This window comes from Hemitrygon akajei, chromosome 9 (genome assembly GCF_048418815.1).
Source record: "Hemitrygon akajei chromosome 9, sHemAka1.3, whole genome shotgun sequence".
Classification (NCBI taxonomy): domain Eukaryota; kingdom Metazoa; phylum Chordata; class Chondrichthyes; order Myliobatiformes; family Dasyatidae; genus Hemitrygon; species Hemitrygon akajei.
In genome coordinates, this window is record NC_133132.1 from 70,949,165 (window position 1) to 70,965,568 (window position 16,404).

The 16,404-nt window shown below is 47.5% G+C and overlaps 1 protein-coding gene across 2 annotated transcripts in view; it reads right to left on the reverse strand.

The window, feature by feature from the left end:
- Nucleotides 1–882: 882 nt before the first annotated feature.
- Nucleotides 883–16,404, reverse strand: part of pex6 (peroxisomal biogenesis factor 6) — a 37,985-nt gene continuing 22,463 nt past the window's right edge. For both annotated transcript variants that reach the window (XM_073056279.1, XM_073056278.1), the window contains exons 12-17: nucleotides 11,590–11,651; nucleotides 10,904–11,012; nucleotides 4,361–4,477; nucleotides 2,831–2,908; nucleotides 1,540–1,679; nucleotides 883–1,360 (exon numbers count right to left, since the gene is read on the reverse strand). In XM_073056279.1, the coding sequence (XP_072912380.1) occupies nucleotides 1,224–1,360; nucleotides 1,540–1,679; nucleotides 2,831–2,908; nucleotides 4,361–4,477; nucleotides 10,904–11,012; nucleotides 11,590–11,651 (643 nt within the window). In that variant the 3' untranslated portion in view covers nucleotides 883–1,223. The remainder of the gene's footprint in view (nucleotides 1,361–1,539; nucleotides 1,680–2,830; nucleotides 2,909–4,360; nucleotides 4,478–10,903; nucleotides 11,013–11,589; nucleotides 11,652–16,404) is intronic.

Genomic DNA, 16,404 nt, shown 5'->3' on the forward strand with positions numbered 1-16,404 from the left:
CAAATATTAACAACAAAAAGTAACTGGGAAGGACAAACCACTCAAGGAGAAAGGTGAGAATTTATGTCTGGAGCCTAATGAAGTGGGAAAGCTAAATGAAGACCATGGGAGCTGTACACACAAAACGCTGGAGGAACTCCAGGCCAGTCAACATCTATACAAAAAAGTACAGTGGACGTTTCCGATCGAAACCCTTTGGCAGGACTACCATGGGAGCTGCTTTGATTGTTACAATTGTATCTACTTCTACCAATTTATTCCATATAAACACCACCCTCTGCGTTAAGAATTTGCCCCTCAGGGTACCTTTTAAATCTTTCCCTAACACCTTCAACCTATGTCCCCTAATTTTGAACCCCCCAAACATGGGGAAAAGACTGATCACTCACCCCATCTATGATTTTATAAACCTTGAGAAAGGTTACCCCTCAAGCCCATGCTCCATGGAAAACTGTCCCAGCCTTTTTCTTAATAACTCAAGCCCTCCAGTCCCAGTAACAGCTTCCAGAATATTTTCTGTCCCCACACCAGTTTGGTGACATTGTCCTGTACCCAGGCCACTAGAACTGCAGACTGTACTCCAAATGCAGTCTCACCAGCACCTTGTACAGCTGTAATATGAATGCCAGAATCTTGTACTAGGAGATGGGATAAAGAACCCATGTCTGTGCTAGATGACTCCGCAACTGCCCTGCTTCATTCCTCAGCACCGTTGGTGTCTGTCATCTGATCTCCTAGTCTCTCAGGGTGATCCTCTCTGTCTGGGATCTGAGTGGATATCCCTATTATTGGCTCTTTATGCCACTCATGCATCCTTCATAAGTCAAGTGTTATTTCTGTAAATATTTTAAACATTTATTCTGTAGAAATAAATAGCAGTGGTCACAAAAATCACGAATAATTTTATTTACACCCAGTAGTAATACAGTATATCACTGTTACTACTTCATCACTGGTTCTAAACCCTGAACTCCCTCCCCACCGACTCTGTGGGAGCATCTTCACCAGTAGGATGGCAGTGGCTCACTCCCACTGTCTCAGGGGTATTCAGAGGTGGGTTATAAATCTGGCTCGCCAGTGATTCCCACACATGGAGCCTGACCATTAGACATGTTCCCATGAGGGAAACAGTCTAGTCCCCCATCCAACCATCTGAAACCCATTAACCCACAAAGGTTAACTGATCCCACTGGATGTTGCCCTGTCAGATGTCAGCACGCTGGTCACCGGGTCGATAGTCTCTGTTGTATCAGCCTGTAATGGTTCAGGTCCTGCTGAGAGACAGATGGTTGGAGGGTGCTGAGGGCTCGGTCAAAGTCCTCGGGCAACAGGGCTAACTCTGAGTCCTCAGTGTCCAGGCCTGCAACACACAGGGGGCCAGTAAATCTAGGGCGAACATCTGAGACAACGCGGGGGGTGGGAGAGGGGCAGTGGGAAAATAGAGGAGTAAAGGGATAAACAAGGAGTAATGTGGATTAAGGTGGTGGAGCGGGGCAGAGAGAAGGATGGAAACGGGTGAGGAGTTGGGGATTCACAAACCTTGGTCGATGCGGATGATTTTGCGTTTGACAGCCGACATCATGGCCTCACTGCAGAGGGAGTGCAGGTCGGCTCCGCTCAGCTGGGGTGGGCATCGCTCTACCACATGGGGCAGGCTGACGGCTGCGTCCAACGTGAACCTGTCAGGGAGAGGAGAAAGAGATGAACAACAGCATGTTTGCCACCCGCCCTGCCCAATTCCCTCGATCCTGGCTGACCCCATTCCCTTATCCTATGCTGAGTCTGGATGATGGTGCCTCCCAACTCCTCCTTCACTCCTCACCATATTGCCCTCTCCAACCAATTCCACCCCAGCTCTCTGCTCCCAGTCCTCAGTGGCAATGCTGGGCTGACATTTCAGTGCAGGACACATCAGAGCAGTGCACAGATCTTGAACAATGCCAGAGTGCAAGGGACTGCAGCGTCCCCTCTGCTTCAGTACATGAGACCTGTGCTGAGGCACTGAATTGAGAGAGATCCCCACAGCTTCAGTGCACCTCCCATAATGCCATGTTAAACTTGGCCTTTGAGACCTTTGATAAGACACCAAAGATGCAGTGGGCAAGCCAGCTGATGGAACAAAGATCAGTAGACTATGGGGGATATAAAACTGAACATTTTGGAAACACCCAGCAAGTCAGCAGAGAAGAAACAAAGTTAATGGCTCAGGTCACAGCTCCTTCATCAGATACAGGCAGACGAGGTGAACAAGCACTGATGTGACAGAGGTGGACAAATGGTAGGTCACTTACTTTGATAAAGAGTAGGATGGAATATTGTTTAAATGGAGTGTGCAGAGGGACCTGAGTGTCCATGTATACCACTCACTAAAGGGTAACGATTAGGAAAGCAAATGGTACTGACTTTTATTGCAGAGGGATTTGAGAGGATTATCAATTATATCATCTATTGCAGTTCCTCGGGATTAAGGATGCTCAGACTGGGTCTGTTCTGGAGAAATGGATCAGGATATCTCCTGTCCCACAGTGGAGCGCTCCCTCAGCAGAGTCCCTCCCACATTGAATGGAACTATCCTCCCTATCCCAGCATGTCACTGCACTTTTCTCCTTATTTCAGACAACCCTCTGCAAATGCCACTCTCTCAAATACTCATGGGTGAAAGGCATCCGAGGGATAGAGATGACACTGGAGATATCTGATGGGCTTTTTCACATCCCTCAAGGGGAGGCGTCACTGGTCTCCAGGTGGTCCTCTATTAACCAGAGAATAGATTGCTCAGCCCCATGCTAGTCTGGAGAGCACACAGTGCCCGGGCAGTCACAGTACCTACTTGCGTGTGATGGCCTGGAGCACACGAAGCTGAGACTCCCGGTCTTCATTTAGCCCTACATACAGCAGTTTGTCCAACCTGCACCAGAGACAGTGGAGACTGAGCGTCAACGGCTGGGAACCGAGAGTCAGACGGCACCAGAGATGGAGGGGAATGAACGCCAGACGGTGGGGACCGAGCATCAACGGCTAGGAACTGAGAGTCAGACGGCACCAGAGACGGAGGGGAATGAACGCCAGACGGTGGGGACCGAGCGTCAATGGCTGGGAACCAAGAGTCAGACGGCACGAGAGACGGAGGGGAATGAACGCCAGACGGTGGGGACCGAGCGTCAACGGCTGGGAACCGAGAGTCAGACGGCACGAGAGACGGAGGGGAATGATCGCCAGACGGTGGGGACCGAGCGTCAACGGCTGGGAACCGAGAGTCAGACGGCACGAGAGACGGAGGGGAACGAACGCCAGATGGCGCCAGAGATGGCGGGGCTTGAGTGCCAGACGGTGCCACAGATGGCAGGGACCGAGTATCTGTCAGCACCAGAAACAGTGGAGACCGAGTATCAGACAGCGTCAGAAACGGCGGGGACCGAGTATCAGACAGCGTCAGAAACGGCGGGGACCGAGTATCAGACAGCGTCAGAAATGGCGGGGACCGAGTATCAGACAGCGTCAGAAACGGCGGGGACCGAGTATCAGACAGCGTCAGAAACGGCGGGGACCGAGTATCAGACACGTCAGAAACAGCGGAGACTGAGTAGCAGACAGCGTCAGAGACAGAGGTGAATGAACATCAGACTGCGCCAGACAATGGTGACAGCCAGATTGCCAGAATACCCTCCAAACACCCCAGCTGTTCCACGCTACCCTCTTCCACCCCACCCCAACCCTTTTCTACTTCCCACTTCTTGCCTCTAAGCTCATTGCCCTTCTCTTTCCACCCCACACCATACTCCTTCTCCCCATTCCCTCAACCCCTTTATTCTCTCCCGTTCCTGTTGGCCCACTAAGTGTTTTGTGCTCCACTCCTCCGACACTGTGACACTCGCTACCCACCGGGCCTCTCCTGCACCCCTACTCACTCCCCCTCACTGACAGTGATCTTATCAATCCACTCAACCTCTCCCTCCTCTTCTCTGCTCACTCCCACTTCCCCCACTGACCTTTATGACTTCCCGACCTCCTGAACCAGTCCACGCACCGGATTTCACTGGTCCTCAGTAAGCAGCCAGTACTGCCACTGCCGGATCACCCCACCCCATCACCAGACCTCTCTTCACCCCCAACCACAGAGGACTGTGGCTGATAACCCCTCCCATCCTTTCCTCAGCAGCTCTCAGTGCATTCCTATACCTGCTGACATACCCTGCCCTTCCTGTCACCCCAACTGCCTCTGTTGTCCTTCCCTTGGTCATGTCCTCTCCTTCAGCATCCCAGTCATGCTCTTCTCCCCACTGCCCCTGTCAGATCTCTGCAATCCAGTCCCCCCAAAACCCCAGAGCCTCTGCCCACATCATAACCATGCCACACCTACCGGCCAGGGCGGAGGAGGGCTTGGTCCAGAAGGTCAGGTCTATTGGTGGCTCCAATCACAAACACATCAGACGAGCAGTGAAGACCATCCAGTTCAGCAAGGAGCTGAGACACCACCCTGTGATAGGAACAGACTTGTCAGTCCGCTGCTGTTCCACACCAATCCCATCCAGATCTCTGCAGTTCTACATCAGAACTCAATGTTCCTCTAGCTTGAATTTAGCCTGACCCTAGCCATAGAGGAGACCAAGGACAGACAGGTTGGTATGTCCTCTTTTGGAAGAAGACAGCGAGGCTTTGAGAGGAAGTGCGGTGGCAGCCATTTTCAAATTGTTTCTCAGATCTGAGTTCTGAGAGGCGGGACTGCGCAGGTGCGTGAAGGAGGCCTGGGAAGGAGGGAAGATATAAAAAGAACGCAGCCTTAAGCAGCGGGCAGCGGAGTGAGCCGGGAGCAGAGTGTAGGGCTTGGGCTCAGAGGGCTTAGGCGGAAGAGGGCACAGTAGGCTTATCTTTTAGTTCTCCTTGTTATTTTCAGTTATTCGGGAAGTATGAGTGTGAGGGCAGCTTGTTGTTCTCGGTGTCGGATGTGGGAGGTCCTGGAGTCTCCGAGCCTCCCGGACGTCCACATCTGCGCCAGGTACGCCGAACTGCAGCTCCTGAGGGACCGAGTTAGGGAACTGGAGCTGCAGCTCGATGACCTTCGCCTGGTCAGGGAGAGTGAGGAGGTGATAGAGAGGAGTTACAGGCAGGTGGTCACTCCGGGACCACGGGAGGCAGATAGGTGGGTCACGGTCAGGAAGGGGAAGGGGCAGGTACTAGAGAGTACCCCAGTGGCTGTACCCCTTGACAATAAGTACTCATGTTTGAGTACTGTTGGGGGGGACAGCCCACCTGGAGGAAATGACAGTGGCCGGGCCTCCGGCACAGAGGACGGCCCTGTAGCTCAGAAGGGTAGGGATAGAAGAAAGAGGACCATAGTAATAGGGGACTCGATAGTCAGGGGTTCAGACAGGCGGTTCTGTGGAGGTGATCGGGAGTCCCGGATGGTAGTTTGCCTCCCTGGTGCCAGGGTGTGGGACGTTTCTGATTACATCCAAGATATCCTGAAGTGGGAGGGTGAGGAGCCAGAGGTCGTGGTACATGTAGGTACCAATGACATAGGTAGGAAAGGGGAAGAGGTCCTGAAACGAGAGTATAGGGAGTTAGGAAGGCAGTTAAGAAGAAGGACCGCAAAGGTAGTAATCTCGGGATTACTGCCTGTGCCACGCGACAGTGAGAGTAGGAATGGAATTAGGTGGAGGATGAATGCGTGGCTGAGGGATTGGAGCAGGGGGCAGGGATTCAAGTTTCTGGATCATTGGGACCTCTTCTGGGGCAGGCGTGACCTGTTCAAGAAGGACGGGTTACACTTGAATCCTGGGGGGACCAATATCCTAGCAGGGAGGTTTGCTAGGGCTACAGGGCTGACTTTAAACTAGTAAGATGGGGGGGTGGGAATCAATTTGAGGAAACTATGGGAGAGGAGGTTAGTTCACCAGTAGAGCAAGTAAGTAGACAGTGTGTGAGGGAGGAAAGGCAGATGATGGAGAAGGGATGTGCTCAGCCCGAAGATGTAGGGGAGAAGAAAGAAAAGGATAATAAATTTGAATGCATTGTTAGGGATGAAAAGAGAGGAGGAGGTGGAGAGTATCTTAAATGTATCTATTTTAATGCTAGGAGCATTGTAAGAAAGGTGGATGAGCTTAAAGCGTGGATTGATACCTGGAATTATGATGTTGTAGCTATTAGTGAAACATGGTTGTAGGAAGGGTGTGATTGGCAACTAAATATTCCTGGATTTAGTTGCTTCAGGTGTGATAGAGTAGGAGGGACCAGAGGAGGAGGTGTTGCATTGCTTGTCCGAGAAAATCTTATGGCGGTGCTTTGGAAGGATAGATTAGAGAGCTCCTCTAGGGAGGCTATTTGGGTGGAATTGAGGAATGGGAAAGGTGTAGTAACACTGATAGGAGTGTATTATAGGCCACCTAATGGGGAGCGTGAGTTGGAAGAGCAAATGTGTAAGGAGATAGCAGATATTTGTAGTAAACACAAGGTGGTGATTGTGGGAGATTTTAATTTTCCACACATAGATTGGGAAGCTCATTCTGTAAAAGGGCTGGATGGTTTAGAGTTTGTGAAATGTGTGCAGGATAGTTTTTTGCAACAATACATAGAAGTACCGACTAGAGATGTGGCAGTGTTGGATCTCCTGTTAGGGAATGCGATAGGTCAGCTGACAGATGTATGTGTTGGGGAGCACTTCGGGTCCAGTGATCACAATAACATTAGCTTCAATATAATTATGGAGAAGGACAGGATTGGACCTAGAGTTGAGATTTTTGATTGGAGAAAGGCTAACTTTGAGGAAATGCGAAGGGATTTAGAGAGAGTGGATTGGGTCAAGTTGTTTTATGGGAAGGATGTAATAGAGAAATGGAGGTCATTTAAGGGTGAAATTATGAGGGTACAGAATCTTTATGTTCCTGTTAGGTTGAAAGGAAAGGTTAAAGGTTTGAAAGCGCCATGGTTTTCAAGGGATATTAGAAACTTGGTTCGGAAAAAGAGGCATGTCTACAATAGATATAGGCAGCATGGAATAAAGGAATTGCTCGAGGAATATAAAGAATGTAAAAGGAATCTTAAGAAAGAGATTAGAAAAGCTAAAAGAAGATACGAGTTTGGTTTGGCAAATAAGGTGGAAGTAAATCCGAAAGGTTTCTACAGTTATATTAAAAGCAAGAGGATAGTGAGGGATAAAATTGGTCCCTTAGAGAATCAGGGTAGTCAGCTATGTGTGGAGCCGAGGGAGATGGGAGAGATTTTGAACGATTTCTTCTCTTCGGTATTCACTAAGGAGAAGGATATTGAATTGTGTAAGGTGTGGTAAACAAGTAAGGAAGTTATGGAACCTATGACAATTAAAGAGGTGGAACTACTGGCACTTTTAAGAAATTTAAAAGTGGATAAATCTCCGGGTCCTGACAAGATATTCCCCAGGACCTTGAGGGAAGTTTGTGTAGAGATAGCAGGAGCTCTGACGGAGATCTTTCAGATGTCATTAGAAATGGGGATTATGCCGGAGGATTGGCGTATTGCTCATGTGGTTCCATTGTTTAAAAAGGATTCTAGAAATAAGCCTAGCAATTATAGACCTGTCAGTTTGACATCAGTGGTGGGTAAATTAATGGAAAGTATTCTTAGAGATGGTATTTATAATTATCTGGATAGACAGGATCTGATTAGGAGTAGCCAGCATGGATTTGTGCGTGGAAGGTCATGTTTGACAAACCTTATTGAATTTTTTGAAGAAGTTACGAGGAATGTTGACGAGGGTAAGGCAGTGGATGTAGTCTATATGGACTTCAGCAAGGCCTTTGACAAAGTTCCACATGGAAGGTTAGTTAAGAAGATTCAGTCGTTAGGTATTAATGTGGAGTAATAAAATGGATTCAACAGTGGCTAGATGGGAGATGCCAGAGAGTAGTGGTGGATAATTGTTTATCGGGATGGAGGCCGGTGACTAGCGGGGTGCCTCAGGGATCTGTTTTGGGCCCAATGTTGTTTGTAATATACATAAATGATCTGGATGATGGGGTGGTAAATTGGATTAGTAAGTATGCCGATGATACTAAGGTAGGAGGTGTTGTGGATAATGAGGTGGGTTTTCAAAGCTTGCAGGGAGATTTATGCCGGTTAGAAGAATGGGCTGAACGTTGGCAGATGGAGTTTAATGCTGAGAAGTGTGAGGTTCTACATTTTGGCAGGAATAATCCAAATAGAACATACAGGGTAAATGGTAGGGCATTGAGGAATGCAGTGGAACAGAGAGATCTAGGAATAACAGTGCATAGTTCCCTGAAGGTGGCGTCTCATGTAGATAGGGTGGTGAAGAAGGCTTTTGGAATGGTGGCCTTTATAAATCAGAGCATTGAGTACAGAAGTTGGAATGTAATGTTAAAATTGTACAAGGCATTGGTAAGGCCAAATTTGGAATATTCTGTACAGTTCTGGTCACCGAATTATAGGAAAGATATCAATAAATTAGAGAGAGTGCAGAGACAATTTACTAGGATGTTACCTGGGTTTCAGCACTTAAGTTACAGAGAAAGGTTGAACAAGTTAGGTCTCTATTCATTGGAGCGTAGAAGGTTGAGGGGAGATTTGATCAAGGTATTTAAAATTTTGAGAGGGATAGATAGAGTTGACGTGAATAGGCTGTTTCCATTGAGAGTAGGGGAGATTCAAACGAGAGGACATGTTTTGAGAGTTAGGGGGCAAAAGTTTAAGGGAAACACGAGGGGGTATTTCTTTACTCAGAGAGTGATAGCTGTGTGGAATGAGCTTCCTGTGGAAGTAGTAGAGGCCAGTTTAGTTGTGTCATTTAAGGTAAAATTGGATAGGTATATGGACAGGAAAGGAGTGGAGGGTTATGGGCTGAGTGCGGGTAGGTGGGACTAGGTGAGATTAAGAGTTCAGCATGGACTAGGAGGGCCAAGATGGCCTGTTTCTGTGCTGTGATTGTTATATGGTATGGGAATGGAGAGAAGCTCTAGGCACCCACAGCAGATGGAGTGCAGATAAAACTGTTATCTATCTTTGAACATAGATGATAGATAGATAGATAGAAAGATACTTTATTCATCCCCATGGGGAAATTCAAAATTTTTTCCAGTGTCCCATACACTTATTGTAGCAAAACTAATTACATACAATACTTAACTCAGTAAAAATATGATATGCATCTAAAATCACCCTCTCAAAAAGCATTAATAATAGCTTTTAAAAAGTTCTTAAGTAGTTTACTTAAATACATTGAGTCCTAACCCCGGCACTTTTAACATATCTTACTCCTGGTGGTTGAATTGTAAAGCCGAATTGCATTGGGGAGTATTGATCTCTTCATCCTGTCTGAGGAGCATTGCATCGATAGCAACCTGTCGCTGAAACTGCTTCTCTGTCTCTGGATGGTGCTATGTAGAGGATGTTCAGGGTTTTCCATAATTGACCGTAGCCTACTCAGCGCCCTTTGCTCTGCTACCGATGTTATACTCTCCAGTACTTTGCCCACGACAGAGCCCGCCTTCCTTACCAGCTTATTAAGACGTGAGGCGTCCCTCTTCTTAATGCTGCCTCCCCAACACGCCACCACAAAGAAGAGGGCGCTCTCCACAACTGACCTATAGAACATCTTCAGCATCTCACTACAAACATTGAATGACGCCAACCTTCTAAGGAAGTACAGTCGACTCTGTGCCTTCCTGCACAAGGCATCTGTGTTGGCAGTCCAGTCTAGCTTCTCGTCTAACTGTACTCCCAGATACTTGTAGGTCTTAACCTGCTCCACACATTCTCCATTAATGATCACTGGCTCCATATGAGGCCTAGATCTCCTAAAGTCCACCACCATCTCCTTGGTCTTGGTGATATTGAGATGCAGGTAGTTTGAGTTGCACCATATCACAAAGTCCTGTATCAGTTTCCTATACTCTTCCTCCTGTCCATTCCTGACACACCCCACTATGGCCGTGTCATCAGTGAACTTCTGCACATGGCAGGACTCCGAGTTATATTGGAAGTCTGATGTGTACAGGGTGAACAGGACCGGAGAGAGCACGGTCCCCTGCGGCGCTCCTGTGCTGCTGACCACCGTGTCAGACCTACAGTCTCCCAACCGCACATACTGATGTCCACAATCTTCTGACTGCTCTCTCTCCATTCGCGCAGATCTCCTGACTGGACACAGGACTGACAAGTCTAGAATTCTTCTCTAAATACCATACTGAAGTGTATAGTTTTCATGCTTGGACAGCACCTGGCCTTGCAGTTCAATTCACTACCAGATATTGCCATGATTAATTTTAGTGAGCCTCTGTGCCCGGTTCCGTGTGGTTTTTCTCCAGGTGTCGGGCACGGAACCCGCTTCTATGACACTAAAAAATGACGATCTTAAGGAGGGCACGTGCACCCAATGCGCCAAACAGCTGCCCGTGTCTTTCTTCTGAGTTTCCATTGGCTCAAACTTCTTGGCAGCTGTGGTTCTGTCCTTACACAGACAAGCGGAGAGTATTGCAGGTAGTGATAACGTGTTGGGGTATTGGAGGCGAGTCGCACAGCCTGACCTGCTCTTGTAGTCACAGGATTTATGGTTGACCTGGTTAAATTTGTGCTTAGTAACCCGTGAATGTCGATTGTGGGAATGTTGGGGATGGGAATGCTACTGAACATCAGTCAGACTCAGTTGGTGGAGGTAGTCCCTGCCTGGCACTTTAATGACCTGTACATTACCTGCCACACATCAGCCCGTGTCTGAACGTTGTCCACATCTTGTTGCATCCAGAACTTACTGCTTTGTTAGGGAAGGGGCAGATATGGGAGGTGGGGGACAGGGGAGGAAGAGGGAAGGAGGCTGCCCATTGATAAGACAGAGACAGCACAGGGGTTGTGCAGTAACAGTGCTCAGTCAGGTTTGTGGGACGGAAGGGACAGGGAGGCGTAGTGAATGTACCTGTCCGTGACACCCCCAGAATCTCCACTCCGACCTCGATTGGGGGCCAGCGAGTCCAGTTCATCGAAGAATATGATGCAGGGGGATGCAGTCCGTGCCCGGCTGAACACTGGGGGCCAGAAAACAGGAGAAGTTGGAACCGTTTGCTGTACACTACTCCGGCAGCCCCAGCTTAGCCCAAACCCCCATACCAGGAACTGCATGCTACTCTGCTCTTGTCACCCCAGTTCAGCCTACCCCCAGACACCCGCCCCCTAAAGCTGGACCCTGGACCTCAGACCTACACGTTATAATATACTCTACCCTGTCTCCTGTCCCTACCCTACACCTAACACCCCCGAGGGGAACCACACTCACCCCACAGCATGTACCCCTGCTCATAGCTCTGACCTCCATCATGCAATGTTTACTGTACCTGGTCAGAAAACACCCTCTGGCACATCAGCACAGGATCACCCCCAACCTCCACTATCCACAGGGTCAATCCCACCACAAAACCACCACCAGTAGGGATACCCCACCCTACACATGCAGCCCTGTTCCCGGCTCATCTCTCCCTCCTCCACAAGGCACATCACAGGCTGACACTTCCTCCTTTGCCGAGCCCCAGCTGACCTAACCACTCTGCCCATCCGCTGTGTCCTTTTCCTCTCCCACCACCCAACCCCAGCCATCGAGCCCCTTACCCTCTCGTATGTTCTCCTCGCTCTGCCCCACGTACATGTTGATCAGCTCCGGTCCCTTCACACTAAGGAAGAGAGGGAGAAAGGTAAGCACAGTGCGAGGGAGGTGGGATGAGGGAAAAACAGAGGGAGAAGGTACAGGAGTCCCAGAAGATGGAGGGGAGGGGAAGGGAAGAACAGAGATGGTGGATTTGAAGAGAAAGGAGAGGAGTTGAGATGAAGGAGTGGGAGCTGCAGGAATGGGGTGGCTTAGCAGTCCCCTCTGCAACCAGATCCTCGATTCCTGACCAAAAGATTGCAATAAGGAAAGTCAGCACGATTATCCTCAACACTGGTGCCCCACTGCACCCCCTACCCTGTTCCCTACGCACTCACAACTGTGTGGCCAGATTCTGTTCTAAATCCATATACAAGTTAGCAGATGCACCACAGTAATGGGCCATATCTCAAATAACTATGAGTCAGAGTACAGGAAGGAGAGAGAGAGAGAGTCCTGATAACAACTTTTACCTCAATGTTACCAAAACAAGAGAGCTGGACTTCAGGAAGGGGGGGGGGTGCTATGTACACCATCTGCAATGGTGCTGAAGTCCAAAGGGTTGAGGGCTTCAAGTTCCTGGGAGTAAACATCACAAATGGCTTGGCCTAATCCAATCACGTAGACACCATGACCAAGAAAACACACTAGCACCTCTACTTCCTCAGGAGGCTAAAGAAATGTGACCTGTCCCCTTTGATCCCCACCAGTTTTAATCAGATGCACCATAGAAAGCAACCTATCCAAATGCATCACAACTTGACATGGCAACTGCTCTGCTCCTGACTGCAAGAAACTATAGACTCATAGACACATCACAGAAAACAGCCTCCTCCCCAGGACCGTGTACACTTCTCTCTCCCTCGGTAAAGCAGCCAACATAAAAGCAAGCATTGCATAAAATCATTTGTGGCAATGGAGGGGATTTCACAGGTCCACTGCCCAAGTAGAAAAGGGAGCAGCGGGCTGCTACAGCAATAAAGAGCTTTGATCAGCAACTAATCGGCATTTGGGATTGATTAGCAAGAGCACATTAAAGGAAGGCAGGGGCAAGCGCAGCAGCCGCTGTAAGAGTGGACAGAGTCAAGGTGGTGATCTCGAGGCTTCAGCTCTTCGAGTCTTCAGCAAAGAGAGGCTTTAGTCAGAGAAAGCAAAGAAAAGCTCTACGTTATGTTTTCTTTTTCCCCTCCCCGTCTTTATATCTGCTCAGCTTGGACATAGAGGTGCCAGGCAGGATAGTGGAATGATCCCCATTCCATGGGAGACCTCCAGTATCCCTGACGACAACAACCGCGAGAAGTGCATCCAGCTGCAGTTTCTAATGATCTGTGGTAAGAAGCTTGGCTGGAACTGGATGAATTCCAGATCATTTGGGAGGTTGAAGGGGCCATAGAAACATCGACTGTATACTCTGTTCCATAGATACTGTCTAGCCTGCTGAGTTCCTCCCCTTTAGCATGTTGTATGTGTTACAGAGGCAATGTGAAGTGAGGAGAGGCTGGACAAAATTGAAAAGGGTGAATACAGGACTGAAGGTGTTAGATTTGAATGTGCACAGTATACAGAATAAGGTAGATGAACTTGTTGCAGTTACAGACTGGTAGGTATGATGTTGTTGGCATCACTGAATCATAGCTGAAAGAAGATTATAGCTGGGAGCTTAATGTACAAGGAGACACAGTGTATCGAAAGGACAGGCAGGAAGGCAAATCATTAGACAGAGGTGACATAGGGTCAGAAGATGTTGAATCATTATGGACAGAGCAATGGAACTGCAAGAGTAAAAAGACTCTGATGGGAGTTGTATGCCAAAAGGGCAATGTTACAATAGTCATGAAGATTTCAATATGCAGGTAGATTAGCAAGATCAGGTTGGTGCTGGATTCCAAGAGAGGGAATTTCTAGAGTGCCTACAAGATGGCTTTTTAGAACAGCTCATGGATCCTGTAGAACAGTCCACCAGGGACTGTTTAGAGACTGTTTAGGGACTTTTTAGAACAGTCCACCAGGGGATCAGCTATTCTGGATTGGGTGTCGTGTAATGAGCCAGAACTGATTCATAAACTTAAGGTAAAAGAACCATTAGGGGTAAGTGATCATAATATGATCAAATTCACCCTGAAATCTAAGAAGGAGAAGCTAAAGTCAGTTGTATCAGTATTACAGTGGAGCAAAGAGAATTACAGAGGCATGAGAGAGGAGTTGGCCAGTATTGATTGGAAAAGAACACTGGCAGGGATGATGGCAGAGCAGCAATGGCTGGAATTTCTGGACACAATTTGGAAGGCACAAAATATATACATCCCAAAGAGGAAGAAGTATTCTAAAGGAAAAATGACACAAATGTGGCTAACAAGAAGTCAAAGAGAGGGCATAAATTAGAGCAAAATTTGTGGAATGTTAGAAGACTGGGAAGCTAAAGATGGAATACAAAGGTAAGATGACTAGTAATATTAAAGAGGATACCAGAAGTTTCTTCAGATACATAAAGTGTAAAAGAGAAGTGTGAGTGTATATCAGACTGTTGGAAAATGATGCTGAAGAGTTAGTAACGGTGGGGGGGGGGGGGGGGGAGGAATAAGGAAATGGCAAACGAACTGAATAAATATTTTGCATCAGCCTTCACAGTGGAAAACACTAGCAGTATGGTGGAAGTTCCAGGTGTCATGAGTCATGAAGTGTGTCAAGTTATCATTACTAGAGAGAAGGTTCTTGGGAAACTGAAAGGTCTGAAGGTAGATAAGTCACCTGGACCAGATGGTGTACAAGGTTCTGAAAGAGGCTGCTGATGAGATTGTGGAGCCATTGCAAGAATCACTAGATTCTGGGATGGTTCCCGCAGACTGCAAAATTGCAAATATTACTCCACTCTTCAAGAAAGGAGAGAGACAGAAGAAAGGAAACTATAGGCCAGTTAGTCTGAACTCTTCAGTTGGGAAGATGTTGGGTGTTGATTATTAAGGATGAGGTTTCAGGATACTTGGAGGCACACAGGCCTTAGTCAGCATGGTTTCCTCAAGGGTAAATCTTACCTGACAAATCTGTTGGAATTCTTTGAAGAAATAACAAGCAGGATAGACAAAGGAGAATCGGTTGATGTTGTATACTTGGATTTTCAGAAGGCCTTTGACAAGGTGCCACACATGAGGCTGCTAAACAAGCGACGAGCCCATGGTACTACAGGAAAGATTCTTGCATGGATAAAGCAGTGGATGATTGGCATGAGGCAAAGAGTGGGAGTAAAGAGAGCCTTTTCTGGTTGGTTGCGGGTGACGAGTGGTGTTCCACAGGGGTTTGTGTTGGGACCGATTCTTTCTACATTATATGACAACAAATTGGATGATGGAATTGATGGCGTTGTTGCAAAGTTAGCAGACAATATGAAGATAGGTGGAGGTGCAGATAGCTTTGAGGAAGTAGAGAGGCTACAGAAGGACCTGGACAGGTTAGAAGAATAGACAAAGGAATGGCAGATGGAATACAGTGTTGGAAAGTACATGGTCATGCACTTTTGGTAGAAGAAATGAAAGGGTTAACTATTTTCTAAATGGAGAGAAATTACAAAAAAACTGAGATGCAAAGGGACTTGGCAGTCCTTGCGCAGGATTCCCTAAAGGTTAATTTGCAGGTTGAGTCTGTGGTAAGGAAGGCAAATGCGATGTTAGCATTCATTTCAAGAGGACTTTAAGCAAGTAATGTTGAGAATTTATAAAGCACTCGTGAGGCCTTCTGGAGAACTGAGAGTAGTTTTGGGCCCCTTATCTTAGAAAGGATGTGCCAAACTGGAGAGGGTTCAAAGGAGATTCACAAAAATGATTCCAGGATTGAACTGGTTATGAAGAGTGTTTGATACAGGCTCTGGGCCTATATTCACTAGAATTCAGAAGAATGAGGGGTGACTTAATTGAAACCTATTGAATGGTGAAAGGCCTTGATAGAGTGGATGTAGAGAGGATGTTTCCTATGGTGGGAGAGTCTAAGACCAGAGGACACAGCCTCAGAATGGAGGGGTGTCCTTTTACAACGGAGGTAAGGAGGAATTTCTTTAGCCAGAGAGTGGGGAATCTATGGAATTCTTTGCCACAGGCAGTTGTGGAGGCCAAGTTTTTGTGTAAATTTAAGGCACAGCTTGATATATACTTAATTGATCAGGGCATAAAGGGATACAGGGAGAAGGCAGGAGATTGGGGCTAAGAGGAATATTGGATCAGCCACGATGAACTGGCGGAGCAGACACGATGGGTCAGGTGGCATAATTCTGCTCCTATATCTTATGGTCATATGATCACAGATACCTCCTACCCCAGACATTCTCTTTTCTCTCCACTCCTACAAGGCAGAAGACACAAGCCTGAAAGCAGGTACCACCAGGCTCAAGGACAACTTCTATCTCAATGTTATAAAACTACTGAACTATCCCTTAGTACAATAAGATGGGCTCTTTATGTTACAATCTACCTCAATCGGCTCTTGCACCTTCCTGCTTGCTTGCACTGCACTCTCTCTGTAACACTTTCTTGCTTTGTACTACCTCAATGCACTATTATAATGAATTGATCTGTATGAACAGTATTGAAGATGTGTCAGAGTTACGGAGTCATAGAAAAGTACAGCACAAGCCCTTTAGCCCATCTAATCCATGCTGAACTATTTAAACTGCCTACTCCCATCAGCCTGCACCCTGACCATAGCCCTCCATACCCCTACCATCTGTGTACCTATCCAAACTTCTCTTAAACATTGAAATTGAGATTGCATGCACCACTTGTGCTGGCAGCACC